Below are 15,664 nucleotides of genomic sequence, written 5' to 3' on the forward strand. Positions count from 1 at the left end.
CAGTTATTATAGAATGAATAACATTCTAACAACCACCAAAACCACGGATAATGTCAGATCTATTGCAACAATGCATCGTAAATAATAGTTCGCCACAAGAACTTTGTTTTGTTTGTTTTGTTTGTTTTGAATGCATCTGTATATGCTGTGAGGCTCGAGTCATGTGACTGTGACGTATTCCTTCGGGCTACTGTATATTGACCAGTGACATAAACGCTGTTGGCAGTGCAGAAAAGACGAGAGAAGGTTGCTAGAGCTGTTCGGGAGATTTTATTGTTTTGCATTTGAACTAAAAAAGGATTTTCGGCTAAGATATTTGTTTCCAACTTCAGCTACAGTGATAGCTAAGTTTGGAAAGGAGAAAGGGGAGCTTTGGCGTGCGTTTACCGAAATTTTAATGCACAGTGTCTCCCATCGATAGCCTTGCGTTACGAAGATAAATACATATTGGGCAAACGTTAATTATTTCCGGAAAAGTATTACAATGGATAACGCTGGATCTAAGAAACGTTGCTGTGGTAGGTCAATTTTACGTTTTCAGTTATTTTACAAGGACTCATTTAAATGGCATATTTGATTAATACATTATGGTTGCCGATCTATTGACCACACAGGTGGCCATATGATATCAATAACAACGAATCGTAAACATTATTTTCCTTGCAGAATCGGTCCAAGAGTTCTTCACATCACCAAAGTTCCTTATTTACCTGGGACATGGCCTCTCAACATGGGTAAGTGAAACGAAGCCAAGAGAAACCATTTAAAGTAAAATAAGGAGTAGGTAGGCCATCACCTTATTGCTCATGGTGGAGGGCCATTTGACTAAATGTTTTAGCCTTTTTATGTTTAAGAATAGGTACACAATTGAAGGCGCTATAGGCTATTTCTCATCCAGTGGAGCGCGTCTTGCGCGCGCTTAGTCTGGTTTGACAAAAATTGTTGATTGAAAAATGGTTGATCGGTGGACCCATGGATGGTTCGATATAGTGTGTAATATTCTATGTATACAATAGTTATTCTGTTATGGTATTTGTAAATGAGGTGTATGCGATTCTTTAGGTAATGTTTATTTTTTTGTAACAGTCCTTGGCAGTAGACCGTTATTAATTTATAAAGGGTATGATCACTTTATGCTCAGTAGCAAGGTCGGCATGATGGGCGAGTTTAGGGGGCCCTACCGTACCTCCTTGTCCGTCTAGATAAAACATTAAATATTCATAATTTATTTGAGAAGATGCGCGCCGACACAAAGACGCATCTGAGCGAACGAAACAGGGCTCATCTGTCTCAGTATGTGTAACCCCAGCCTGGTTTGATAGACTAGACACAACATAGTACATGTAAATACATCCCATACGAAACGTAACATATCTTACTAAATGGAGTGTCTTGGATTTACGTACAAAATAATACGAAATGCTCTGAGAACAGCTTGGTATCTGATGCTTTCTGGACAAAAAGAGTATGGCTGTCATACTTATTTTTGTCCAGACAGCATCAGATACATTGGCTACACATAGGTTACACAGAGGGGAGCTGTTTCACTCGCTCGGATGCTTTTTTCGGTGACAGTTTCAGCCACTTGCGAATTGAACAGGGATGTAATGCTGCCTTTGCGCGGGGAGCAGGGCAGCCGTGGTCCCTCAAATTTTAATCAATTTTTTAATCAATTTGAGAATACACGGAGCTGGTAAAAATACTTCTGGAGAATTAATTCAGATACATTCTAAATATATTAAATTTACACTGAACAAAAATATAAACGCAACAATTAAAATGATGTTACTGAGTTATAGTTCATATAATGAAATCAGTCAATTTAAATAAATTCATTAGGCCCTATTCTATGGATTTCATATGACTCAGGAGCCAGGCCCAGCCATTCAGAGTGTGTTTTTCCCCCACAAAAGGGCTTTATTACAGACAGAAATACTCCTCAGTTTCATTGGGTGTCTAGGTGGTTGATCTCAACCGATCCCGCAGGTGAAGAAGCCAGATGTGGAGGTCCTAAGCTGGCATGGTTACATGTGGTTTGTGGTCGAGGCCGGTTGGGCGTACTACTAAATTCTCTAAAATGATGTTGGAGGCGGCATATGGTAGAGAAATGCACGTAAATTTCTCTGGCAGTAGCTCTGGTGGACATTCCTGCAGTCAGCATGCCAATTGCACGCTCCCTCAACTTGGGACATCTGTGGCATTGTGTTGTGTAACAAAACTGCACATTTTAGTGGCCTTTTAAGGTGCACCAGTGTCATGATCATGCTGTTTAATCAGTTTCTTGATATGCCACACCTGTCAGGTGGATGGATTATCTTGGCAAATGAGAAATGTTCACTAACATGGATGTAAACAAATTTGTGCTCAACATTTGAGAGAAAAAAAAATTGTGTATGGAAAATTATGGGATCTTTTATTTCAGCTCATGATACATGGGACCAACACTTTACATGTTCTGTTCAGTATAATTACCAAAATAATTCCATGAAAACTTGACCACTTCGAGCTGTAACAAAAACAGCCACAGACAACAAAAAAACTACCAGGGGTTGCTAAACCGTCTGTCCTCAAAACAGTTTGGGCTCGTGTATGACGCACTTGAACTCACCCTGCTGTCTGTGTGCTGAGTTTACAGAAACGTACTACCTCTAATGCATATGCAGACAAACTGATCCACCGATGAAATCTAGGATCCAAATTCACAGCGCCTGCCTTGATGTTCATAAAACTCCACGGACCCACTCTTGCGCATATCCAAAAGGATATGGGACCACTTGGTTATGGTGCTGTCCTTTCAGCACCATGATTTGACGCACACTCAAATTGCTTAAAATAAGTAGTAGTCCAACTCATCACGTATTATTATCATTTTTATTATTATTATTACAAATGGAAGACTTTTACTTCTCACATTGGTGTGTGCTTAGTAAAGCTAGATCAAAGCTGAGTCAATGTCTCGCAAGATCACATGATGAATTAGTATTTTACATAACAGAACTAAATATAATAGCATATACTGTAACCTAGTAGGGCAATATGTTACAACCAAAAACACATCCCTCGTCATTTCTTATCCGAAGCTGAATAGTACATTTTTTCCCCCTCATTCGGCCAAAACTCATCAGCGCACCGCGCCTCACTAGGCATTAAATATATGCTTTGATAGAAACAAAATAATCCTACATTTGACATTTTAGTCATTTAGCAGACCCTCTTATCCAGAACGACATAGAGTTAGTGCATTTATCTTAAGATAGCTAGGTGGGACTACCATATATCTCAGTCAAAGGAAGTACATTTTTCCTCAATAAAGTAGCTATCAACAAATTCAGTGCTAGTAGGGGGAAAATAGTCAAGTGCACGTGATAGTTCACAAAAGGGGGTGGGAGGTGCGAGGTGGGGGTGCTGTGGGATTATTTAATGTACTCTTTGAAGAGGTAGGGTTTCAGATGGGTTCAGAAGATGGGCAGGGACTCTACTGTCCTAGCTTTAGGGGGAAGCTGGTTCCACCATTGGGGTGCCAGGACAGAGAAGAGCTTTGACTGGGCTGAGCAGGAGCTTCCTCCTGTAGGGATGGGAGGGCCAAGAGACCTGAAGTGGCAGAACTGAGTGTTCAGGTTGGGGTGTAGGGTTTGAGCATAGCAGTTGCTCTTGCTGCTCGGTAGACAAGTACCATGGTCTTGTAGTGGATGCGAGTTTCGACTGGAAGCCATTGGAGTGTGCGGAGGAGCGGGGTGACATGGGAGAACTTGGGAAGGTTGAACACCAGGCGGGCTGCAGCGTTCTGATAAATTGCAGGTGTTTGATGGCACAAGCAGAGGGAGCCCAGCCACAGGCGAGGTGCACTAGTCCAGACGGGAGATGACAAGTGTCTGGATTAGGATCTGTGCCTCTTTCTGTGTGAGGTAGGGTCGTACTCTACTGATGTTGTAGAGCATGGACCTGCAGGAGTGAGTCACTACTTTGATGTTTGCAGAGAATGACAGGGTGTTGTCCAGGGTCACGCCAAGGTTCTTTGCGCTCTGGGAGGGGACACTGTCGAGTTGATGGATTGTTCTTGGAGCGGGCAGTCCTTTCCCTTGTCGAGGTTGAGCTTGAGGTGGTGCGCCGACATCCAAGCTGAGATATCTGTCGCTACCTGGGTGTCGGAAGGGGGCGAAGGAGAAAAGTAATTGAATGCCATCCGCATAGCAATGATAGCAGAGACAATGTGAGGATATGATGGAGCCGAGTGACTTGGTGTATAGGGGAAGAGGAGAGGGCCTAGAACCGAGCCCAGGGGGACACCAGTAGTGAGACCACGTGATGCAAACTAGGGTTGGGCGGTATCTAGATTTTCATATCGTCATACCTTCCTTCTCTCATACCGGGATATAGGGTATTACCAGCTTAGTAGACAATGGGGCGCCAAAAAAAGCCCATTGGGTGTCTATTGCCAAAATGCTTACAAAATTAGCACAAGTCAGGCACATTTCCATGGAGGCTGCTAGCGAAATATGCTAACAAGCGCAAACAAAAATTAACAAATTGCAGAGACAGGCAATCCAGCTCATAAAGTTATACATTTATACAGCCAAATGTCATTTTTGGTGAGTTTGGACATTTCCAAGCAAATGCGAATGATAGACATTGTGTAAATAAACAAAGTATTGACACATGCTTGTCTGAAGGAAGAACAGTACTGGCTCGGGAGCAGCATGTGTAGGCTACACGCTGTGTCTGTGTGGAGCTGGAGTCACTAGGGCAATGGCCTGCCTGCTCTGCTTGGAGAACAGGGAGGAGGAGAAGACAGGTCGAGAACGGAGAAAATAAACAAGGAAATCAAGATAGTGGCAGCTGTACAAATAACTAATCCAAAGGGCTTTGACTTTTTAAACACGGCAGAAAGATAACACAACATGATGCCCTGTCAACTTATTAATTCAGATACTTACTTAGATTAACTAGGAAGTTAAATTTACGAATCGGGTTAACGAAGAATTCTACGTTTTTCAAGGAGGAAAAAAGATAAAACACATAAGAAATATCTTGCTGCGTTTTGTAAATGCAGATGTAAAATGCTTCCTATTGTAATTTTGGCATCCGACTCATTTTGTGCTTCAGTTGCACTTCTCCGCTTGGATGAGAATTAACGAACAAGCATTCTTTTCTCAGTGTAGCCAGGCAACTTTTCTCCAATAAAATGCAAGATTAACCTTCCGCAAAACTTTAGGAAATGTAGCTGGCTACATTCGTTCTATGATGAACATTAGAAATATGATGGCCATGAATTTTGTTTTGCAAAAAAAACCTTGCTTATTCTTTGTAAACTAATTTACCTGTGGCTGCCATCCAAATAGCGTTGCACTTCAGAAAATGAAGCGATTTTCTGCCGAATGCATTGCACCAAGGTATATTCTGTGAAGGAAATCTATAGTTGCACGTCATCTCTATTGAAGGATAAATAACACTGTTGACTTTCCTTATAAAATGCAACCCCTGTCAATACACCGCTGGACACACCTGCTGCCTTCTTTCACCCGCTGTGCAAACACGTGACTGGCTCAACTGTTCTGGGGAACTACAGTAAGCTTCATAATGTAAAATAATGTGACAGGTGAAATGAAGAATGCGATCTGCAGGTATTGAAAAATCTTCCCGTGGCTATTTACAAATACTCCAGTACACAGCATACTGCCCAAGCCTAGTACAGAAACAGATCCTCTCCACGTCACCTGGTAGGACTGGCCTGCCAAGTAGGATGCAATCCAAGAGTGTGCAGAGCCTGGGACGCCCAGCCCTGAGAGAGTGGAGAGGAGGAACTAATGGTTCACAGTGTCGAAGGCAGCGGCTACATCTAGGAGGATGAGAACAGAGGAGTGAGAGTCAGCTTTGGCAGTGCGGAGAGCCTCTGTGACACAGAGAAGAGCAGTCTCGGCCGAGTGACCCGTCTCGAAGCCTAACTGGTTAGGGTCAAGAAGATTGTTCTGAGAGAGAGAGATAGCGAGAGAGTTGATCAGAGACAGCAAACTCAAGTGTTTTGGAAAGAAAAGAAAGAAGGGATACCAGTCTGTCGTTTTTTAAGCGGTCAAGGCGTGCGATAGTTCTGTGCCAGTGGGACCAGTGGAAACAATAGGCTGAGTGAATGAGGCCTGGATGTCGTCAACCTACTTTTCAAAGTGGTTGATAAAGTTGTCCGCAGAGAGGAAGGAATGAGGGGGAGGGGTGGAGGATTAAGGAGGGAGGAGAAGTTGGAAAAGAGTTTCCTAGGGTTAGCGGTAGAAGCTTGACATTTAGAGTGACAGAAAGTGGCTTTAGCAGATACAGAGGAAGGCCTACAAGAGAGGCTAACATTTTGTTAACACCATCTGCTTTCATTCGCTCACAAAACAGTCATTCAAGAAGATCTAAATGCATATTCCCATGAAACTGAAGTGATTGGCATGCAGTTTGGACATTTCACCGGTAAAACGTGAAGAATTACCCTTCGCAATTGACAGTGATGACTGATGACGGCCTATTTTAAAGTTAGGTAGGCTATGCCTAACTTGGTGTTTGAGGGTATTAAAAATATAAACATTTTCTTGAGATAATATGTGTGGGCATAGGCAGACGTTGCAATTGGAGGATGCATTTTATGCATAGGCCTATTCTACAATGATATTCAATAGGCTACACCTGTCAATACAAACTCTGATTGTGAAATTATGAAGTCATTTTAAAAAAGTGTTCTTGCCACATTTAAAATGTAATATCGTTTTACAATTAAATTACATGTATTTACTATAAAAATACAAATAAATGTTATAAATGCGCCCCCTACTGAAATCAAATGTCCATCCAACTGATTCATTCTGGGGTCGGCCCTGTTTAGTAGTAGACAAGGATCATGTTTCTGCAAGCATCATTCATTGGCTATAGCCTAGTGTGCAGTGCATTTTAACAGCTGGCTGAAACAACAAAAGTTAACATGCATGTCTTTGTAGGGCGATCGTATGTGGAACTTCGCTGTAGCCGTATTTCTGGTGGGGCTGTATGGCAACAGCCTCCTGCTCACGGCTGTGTACGGACTGGTGGTGGCAGGGTCAGTGCTGCTCCTTGGAGCCATTATCGGTGACTGGGTTGACAAAAACCCAAGACTCAAAGGTATGCAGCCATAATTAGACCAAGTCTAAAGTTAGTGTTTCTGAACAGAACTGAATACATTGAACAGGAATGAACAATATACATAGTCAAAACATTACTTGATCATTCATTTTAAATGTTTGGGATTAGAATGTTTGGGGAATGTGTTAATTTAGATGGAAATTGGCATAATTCTCTATTCGAGACCATTCGAAAAACCCATTGTGTCTTGAGGGAAATCTCCAATTGAGTGATTTACTCAGACATAAATAAACTGTTTATGACCACCAACCCTATGTCTCTAATGCTTATCCTCTCATTTATAGTGGCCCAGACTTCGCTGGTTGTCCAGAATTTTTCTGTCATACTATGTGGGATCCTCTTGATGGTGGTTTTCCAGTTCAAAGAACAGATTGCAGAGTTATACAATGGATGGATTCTGGTAAGATTTCATTTCCTAGACTTTTCATACGGTCATGATCCTTAAGTGGTCATTTGCAGCGAAAGCATTTACCCGTTTGACAAGTACAACGTTATATCCTAAGTCTACTATGATGTGAAATCCATTGTGTCATTTCAACAACCTTTACATATCATTTGAGCTTCTGGACAGTAGCCTAGCCTACACATTGAACAAGGTAACAGTAAACATGTCGTCCCCCATGAATAATGCAGCGCCCCCTCCTTGGGCCAATTAGTCATATTATTCAAATTTACGTTAGGTGGATTAATGCGAAAGAGGGGAAAAAACATGGTCAACATCAAACTGGCTGTATTTCTGTATAAGTTGTATCTCTTGAAAACTTGATTGCTGACATGTAAAGCATTTTGGGACTCTATCAACAATGGACTAATGAAATAAATACCAAAATAGTTTTCTTTTAATTGTCAACTGTATCTGTATGGAATTACAGTGCCTATATATATAGTCTACACACCCTTTAAAAATGTTCACCTTTTTGTGAATGGGCAGAGCTTAAAGAGCCTTATGGGAGACTTGTTTCTCATGAGGAGATGCATGTATGTACAAATTGTTTTCTATAGAAACTGACAGTCCTTTTATAAAAAATATTAAAAAATGTACATTCTGCCAACAGAGTAAATAGACCAGTAGCTTATATAAAATATATGACAGTTTAGGTAGGCTACAGTGTTGGTGAGCATTAGGAGCGCGACATCATTGTACGGTTTAATCTCAGAGCCTACACCAAGGCACTTGGCCACTAATCTATTGATAAATAAAAAATGTAACAACAATTTGTCTTTTGCATAGAAGTGTGGGCTGTAGCATTCATTCGCACACCGTTGTACGACCTGTCAGATTTATAACGGGAAACATCCGTATGTATGTCATGCTCCAAATTTGTAAATCTCAATTTAAAAAAAATATGTACGCAGACTTTTCAGAAGTTGTTCAAAGTTTGGTGGGGGACAAAAAGACTCCATTTGCGGGAAATGTAATGGGCTCAGCTTATAGGTCCTTATGGGAAATGTGTTGCTCATTAGGAGATGCATATATGCACAGAATGTCATGACTGTTGCTCAAACGGGACAGGAGATATGCTTGTTCAAAGTTAGGAATATCCGTTGATTACTATAGAGACAGATCCATAGTCCCCCCCCCACCCACACAGGCAGGCTAGTGTCCTGCACGAGTTGCTAAATCAAATCAAGGAAAAATCTTTTGATTATTAAGATTATGCAAGGATTTGCCGGGAAACATGTTTGGCTTCTTGTAGAGGCTCTTTCTTTTGGTGAAATATGTAGACCCAAATGAGCGAATTTCATTTATATTCCACAGCGAGACTTTGTCCCACGGAAGAAAAACTGTGCCTTGTTTTTATGGTCGATAGAAGAAGACTGTTGCAATAGCGAATGTTACAATCTGCTGGCTGCTACACTATCAGGATCATGAACAAAGTGTCTATCACGTGGTGTAGTCAGTGTATTGTGGGACAAATCGTGCATTTGTGAAGGGGCCTTTGGATTTTAAGGGGGAGTGGGGGCTGTGAGTTTTCTGGAGGTGCTGGTGAAACAGGAGATTGAGTGTCTTGTTCACGACTGTGTAGTCAGCAGGTTATTCTAGGGCCGTCATGTGAGGGAGAGAAATGCTGCCTGGCCAGTTGAGCCAGTCCATCTCTATTCCCCTGGTCAGAACAGCTGCAATTATAATGTACACAACAAAAAACAAAACAAACAGCAGGCCTGTTTATTTCAGTCTCACGCTGGATTATGGTTGTAAGCGGTTTCTAGATTAAATGATATGTCGAGGCCAACATTTTCATTGTATAAAGTAAATTTGTACACGTTAAACATGTTTTTTTGTTTTGTTTTTACCAAAGCAAACAAAAATGTATAGTTTTCTTGGTTTTCAGACATGCTGCTATATCCTGGTCATCTCCATAGCCAACATTGCTAATTTGGCCAGTACTGCCATGGCAATTACCATCCAGAGAGACTGGGTGGTGGTTGTGGCTGGACAGGACAGCAGCAAGCTGGCAGGTGAGTCTCCATGGGAAACTGGCCCAAATCAATAGAGCTCATGTGAACGGACCTTTATCGTCTTGCAGTGGCGTGACCTTTGAACCCAATCACAGCTAAATCACTCATTTTTCTTTTAAAACTGTCCATTTCACCTTGGTTCACTAATGCTATGAATCAGATTTTTTTTACAGTAAAAATGCAACACTTCCGCACAGATGATCTCAAAGGAATGTGGCCATACACGCCATAAAGACTAACAGTTCATGAATGACCAGAGCTGTGTGCTACATGTTGCTTGTCTGCACCAATGAAGTCAATTAACCTGAAGTGTATAACCTTCAGGAAACCTATAAAAATCCCTGACATGAATTAGTGGAAAAACCATCAAATAAGACTTTGGCTGTGTCCTATCATGTCACAGTCACTTAAAGCAGCTTCTCTACTTAAATCTGTCAATCAAGTCCTTTCAGATAAGGTTGTAAGGAAAGCAGATACAAATTAGAAGCCATGTTTGACTCCGTGAACTTCTCCTGTCAGCAAATATTGTAATTCAGGGGAACGTGTAACTTAAGTCAGGGTTAGGGTTGGGCGGTATCCAGATACTGTTCCTGCACCATACCTTTGGGATGCCCCAAACCCCCAAAAATGTTATGATTACTTTTCACAGTATTGAAAATCATACCGTCTATATTTAAAAATACCCTGGTATATGGTATACCACCCAAGCTTAGACAGGGTAAAGTAAAATATGAATTTATGTTTCCTGTGGACAATAATGTAATTATGCTCTTCTTTAATAGACATGAACGCCACAGTGCGGATCATCGACCAGCTGACCAACATCCTAGCGCCCATGCTGGTGGGTCAGATCATGTCTTTTGGCTCAAACTTCATTGGTTGCGGCTTTATTGCGGGCTGGAACCTGTGCTCTATGTGCCTTGAGTATGGTCTGCTATGGAAGGTCTACCAGAAAACCCCGGCACTGGCCTTGAAGGCTGGCAAAAAAGAGGATGACCAGGAACTGAAACAACTTAACTTCCCGAAAGGTATGTTCTGGCCCTCAATGAACATCACTAACAGACATGTCTTAATGTCAATGAACATAAGTGTTGTAAGATCATTTTTGTCAAATATACATCTGATGTTGAGGTGGTTAGTTGGGCTGGCCCTCCCTTAGAGAAATACAACATGAGATCTATCTGTGTACGGTCTTGTGGCCCCAAAACAGTCACTCATGTATGTCTGTTCTTCCTCCTGTGGTCTGTAGAGCTAGAAAACGGCAAGGGCACAGTAGAGGGCTCCCAGCTCATGAACGAGATGGCTGTCGTCGAGGCCGACTCTCCCAAGAAGACGAGCTGCTGCTACCAGATAACAGAGCCCCTGCGCACCATCCGCGACGGCTGGGTGGCCTACTACAACCAGTCCATCTTCTTCGCAGGCATGTCGCTGTCCTTCCTCTACATGACGGTGCTGGGATTTGACTGCATCACCACGGGCTACGCCTACACCCAGGGCCTCAACGGCTCTGTGCTTAGCCTGCTGATGGGTGCCTCAGCCGTGTCAGGCATTTGTGGCACGGTGGCCTTCACCTGGGTTCGCAAGAAGTGTGGCCTAATCCGCACAGGCTTCATCTCGGGTGTGGTGCAACTCTCCTGCCTAGTTCTGTGCGTGGCGTCCGTCTTCGCACCGGGCAGCCCCTTCGACCTCAGCATTTCGCCCTTCCAGGACATCTACAGCCACCTGACCGGAGACAGCGGCAACTTACCAGAGGCCGACCATCCGGCCAGCATGCTGAACATCGATGGTCTGCTGGTCAACGGTACGACTGCACTGCCCGCTGAAGAACTGCCGCCTCTGCAGTCCTACCTGTCAGTCAGCCTGCTGTTTGCAGGGGTTATTGCTGCTAGAATTGGTGAGTAACTCAAAAGTCCACACTGGGAAAAGTGCTTGATGAGTGCTGCTATGTCATGTGTTAACAGTTGGCGTATGAACTTTGTTGTATAAAAGGCAGGCACCACTTGGAGGGAAGTTGGCTCCAGATCCGGTGTTAATGTCTCCACAGAGCAATATTGTCAACCTTTGATTCCAATATCAGCTGATAATTACAGTCATAGCGGTGATTTCCTGTTCCTATATCATTTTTATGTGGTCGTAAAAATGCCATTCTAAATGACTGCTGTGCTGCTGTTTTCCTCTCTGCAGGTCTATGGTCCTTTGACTTAACCGTGACCCAGCTCATCCAAGAGAATGTGATCGAGTCGGAGAGGGGGGTGATTAATGGTGTCCAGAACTCCATGAACTACCTCCTGGACCTGTTGCACTTTATCATGGTGATTCTGGCGCCCAACCCTGAGGCCTTTGGCCTTCTCGTCATCCTCTCCGTCTCCTTCGTGGCCATGGGCCACATCATGTACTTCAGGTTTGCCTTCAAGAGCCTCGGGCGGCGCCTCTTCCTCTGCTGCTCGCCAGAGCAGAAGGCCCAGGCTCTCCCGGACTCTCCCTCCTCGCTTCCCACCACCGTGTAGCCCATTAAAGAGATGCTGTCCCTGCTAATAGCTCTACCTGCAGCCTGCAGTGCACACTATTGTCCACTCCTTCTCCTGCCCGCTAGCTATCAACCTAAACATGCTTGCGTCTAGCCCCCACAGCACCTAACCCTAGCATGTGCTGTCCTTTGCCATTGTGATATAGCATTAGCCGTTTTGCGGAAGCGGGAAGAGTAGTGCAGCCTCAGACACAGAGAAGCAACCCCTCACAGACAAAAAGCTCAGCTTGAATGAGGCCTTATAGAGAGGTGTCAAAAAAATAAACATCACTTCTCCCTACTTCCAATATTTCAATCTAGCTGTCTTGTTATTCAAGGGGCTGCAGCTAGAGCTACAGAAAATGAGGGAGGAAAAATGCAGGTATTGCTTGCAGTTACTACGGTTACAGCCACATACTACTTAAGTATGTTCTGTGGTTCTAGTGGTGTTTGCATCTCATTACAGCTCTGCATCAGCCTCGCGGGATTTTCATTTCCACATTTGTTTCTCAGTAGTTCATTGTTACTATAGCCATTCACGTTAGCATTTGAAACGTCTCAGTTACTTAAGCTTTAGTAATTGACAATGATTTAAATGACCGGTTTTACCAGTGAGAAACAGGTTCTTACTTATTTTGCTTAATGAGCCTGGGATGAGCCTCTTTAATACATGGTTATAAGGGTTATGCAAATTATTTATTCAAGGAGTGCAGATACTGATAGATAGAAAGATAAATAGACTGAACAAAAATATAAACGCAACATGTAAAGTGTTGGTCCCATGTTTCATGACCTGAAAAAAATATCCCAGACATTTTCCATATGCACAAAAATGCACAAATTTGTTTTCATCCCTGTTAGTGAGCCTTTCTCTTTTGCTAAGATAATCCATCCACCTGACAGTTGTGGCATATCAAGAAGCTGATTTAACAGTATGATCATTACACAGGTGCACCTTGTGCTTGGGACAATAAAAGTCCACTCTAAAATGTGCAGTTTTGTCACAACACAATGCCACAGATGTCTCAAGTTTGGAGGGAGTGTGCAATTGCCATGCTGACTGCAGGAATGTCCACCAGAGCTGTGTTAATGTTAATTACTCTACCATAAGGCACCTCCAACGTTGCTTTAGAGATTATGGCAGTACGCCACAACCACAGACCACGTGTAACCACACCAGCCCAGGACCCCCACATCCGACTTCTTCACTTGTGGGATCGTCCGAGGGGGGAGGTGGGGTGCGGATGAGTATGTCTCTGTAATAAAGCCCTTTTGTAGAAAAACTAATTCTGATTGGCTGGCTCCCCAGTAGGTTGGCCTGGCTCCCAAGTGGGTGGGCCTATGCGGGCCTATGCCCTCCCAGGCCCACTCATGGCTGTGCCCCTGCTCAGTTATGTGACATAAATAGATTAGGGCCTAATCATTTTTTTTATTGACTGATTTCCTTATATGAACTGTAACTCAGCAAAGCCTTTGAAATTGTTGCATGTTGCATTTATATTTTTGTTCTGTATACACACACACACACAGAGTACCAGTCAAAAGTTTCGACACAGCTACTCATCTTGGTTTTGACTATTTTCTACATTGTAGAATAATAGTGAAGACATCAAAGCTATGAAATAACACATATGGAATCATGTAGTAACCAAAAAAGTGATAAACAAATCAAAATATATTTTATATTTGAGACTCTTCAAGTAGCCACCCTTTGCCTTGATGACAGCTTCGCACACTCTTGGCATTCTCTCAACCAGCTTCACCTGGAATGCTTTTCCAACAGTCTTGAAGGAGTTCCCACATATGATGAGCACTTCCTTCACTCATCCCAAACCATCTCAATTGGGTTGAGGTCAGGTGATTGTGGGGGCCAAGTCATCTGATGCAGCACTCCATCACTCTCCTTCTTGGTAAAATAGCCCTTACACAGCCTGGAGGTGTGCTCTGGGTCAATGATAGTCCCACTACGTGCAAACCAGATGGCATGGCATATTGCTACAGAGTGCTGTGGTAGTCATGCAGGTTAAGTGTGCCTTGAATTCTAAATAAATCACAGACACCTCCATGGTTCACAGTGGGAACCACACATACAGAGATCATCCATTCACCTACTCTGTGTCTCACAAAGACATGGCGGTTGGAACCACAAATCTCAGATTTGGACTCATCAGACCAAAGGACAGATTTCAACTGGTATCATGTCCATTGCTTACATTTACATTTAAGTCATTTAGCAGACGCTCTTATCCAGAGCGACTTACAAATTGGTGCGTTCACCTTAAGACATCCAGTGGAACAGCCACTTTACAATAGTGCATCTAAATCTTTTAAGGGGGTGAGAAGGATTACTTTATCCTATCCTAGGTATTCCTGAAAGAGGTGGGGTTTCAGGTGTCTCCGGAAGGTGGTGATTGACTCCGCTGTCCTGGCGTCGTGAGGGAGTTTGTTCCACCATTGGGGGGCCAGAGCAGCGAACAGTTTTGACTGGGCTGCGCGGGAACTGTACTTCCTCAGTGGTAGGGAGGCGAGCAGGCCAGAGGTGGATGAACGCAGTGCCCTTGTTTGGGTGTAGGGCCTGATCAGAGCCTGGAGGTACTGAGGTGCCGTTCCCCTCACAGCTCCGTAGGCAAGCACCATGGTCTTGTTACTTGAACTCTGTGAAGCATTTATTTGGGCTCCAATCTGAGGTGCAGTTAACTCTAATGAACTTACCCTCTGCAGCAGAGGTAACTCTGGGTCTTCCTTTCCTGTGGTGGTGCTCATGAGAGCCAGTTTCATCATAGCGCTTGATGGTGTTTGCGACTGCTCTTGAAGAAACTTTCAAAGTTCTTGACATTTTCCAGATTGACTGACCTTCATGGCTCAAAGTAATGATGGACAGTCATTTCTTTTTGCCTATTTGAGCTGTTCTTGTCATAATATGGACTTGGTTCTTTAACAAAAAGGGCCATCTTCTGTAATACCACCCCTACCTTGTCACAACACAGCTGATTGGCTATAATGCATTAAGAAGGAAAGAAATTCCACAAATGAACTTTTAACAAGGTACACCTGTTAATTGATGACATAGCCTCCACAATCACCCAAACTCAACCCAATTTAGATAGTTTGAGATGAGTTGGACCGCAGAGTGAACCAAAAGCAGACAACAATTGCTCAGTATATGTACGAACTCCTTCAAGACTGTTGGAAAAGCATTCCTCATGAAGCTGGTTGACAGAATGCCAAGTGTGCAAAGCTGTTATCAAGGCGAAGGGTGGCTACTTTGAAGAATCTCAAATATAAAATATATTTGGATTTGTTTGACACTTTTTTGGTTACGACATGATTCCATATGTGTTATTTCATAGTTTTTATGTCTTCACTATTACTATTAATAGAAAATAGTAAAAATAAACTATTACTAGAAAATAGTAAAAATAAAGAAACCCTGGAATGAGTAGGTGTGTCAAAACTTTCGACTGGTACTGTATATATATATACTATTCTCAATGTATCATCAGTATTGTCTCTCAGCCATGGTGGTGCTGATATGCTAGTTATAGCGAACAA

General features: G+C 42.9%; 1 protein-coding gene across 1 annotated transcript; it reads left to right on the forward strand.

Annotated features, from left to right (window-relative positions):
- The first annotated feature begins 214 nt into the window (after positions 1-214).
- LOC115108025 (solute carrier family 40 member 1-like) lies at positions 215-14,442 on the forward strand. Its single transcript, XM_029631897.2, has 8 exons — positions 215-518; positions 667-734; positions 6,966-7,125; positions 7,431-7,546; positions 9,480-9,606; positions 10,389-10,634; positions 10,856-11,500; positions 11,791-14,442. The coding sequence occupies exons 1-8, from the start codon at positions 485-487 to the stop codon at positions 12,111-12,113; spliced, it is 1,719 nt and encodes a 572-aa protein (XP_029487757.1). The 5' UTR covers positions 215-484; the 3' UTR covers positions 12,114-14,442.
- Positions 14,443-15,664: the final 1,222 nt, after the last annotated feature.

The sequence above is a fragment of the Oncorhynchus nerka genome, linkage group LG3 (genome assembly GCF_034236695.1).
Source record: "Oncorhynchus nerka isolate Pitt River linkage group LG3, Oner_Uvic_2.0, whole genome shotgun sequence".
NCBI classification, from domain to species: domain Eukaryota; kingdom Metazoa; phylum Chordata; class Actinopteri; order Salmoniformes; family Salmonidae; genus Oncorhynchus; species Oncorhynchus nerka.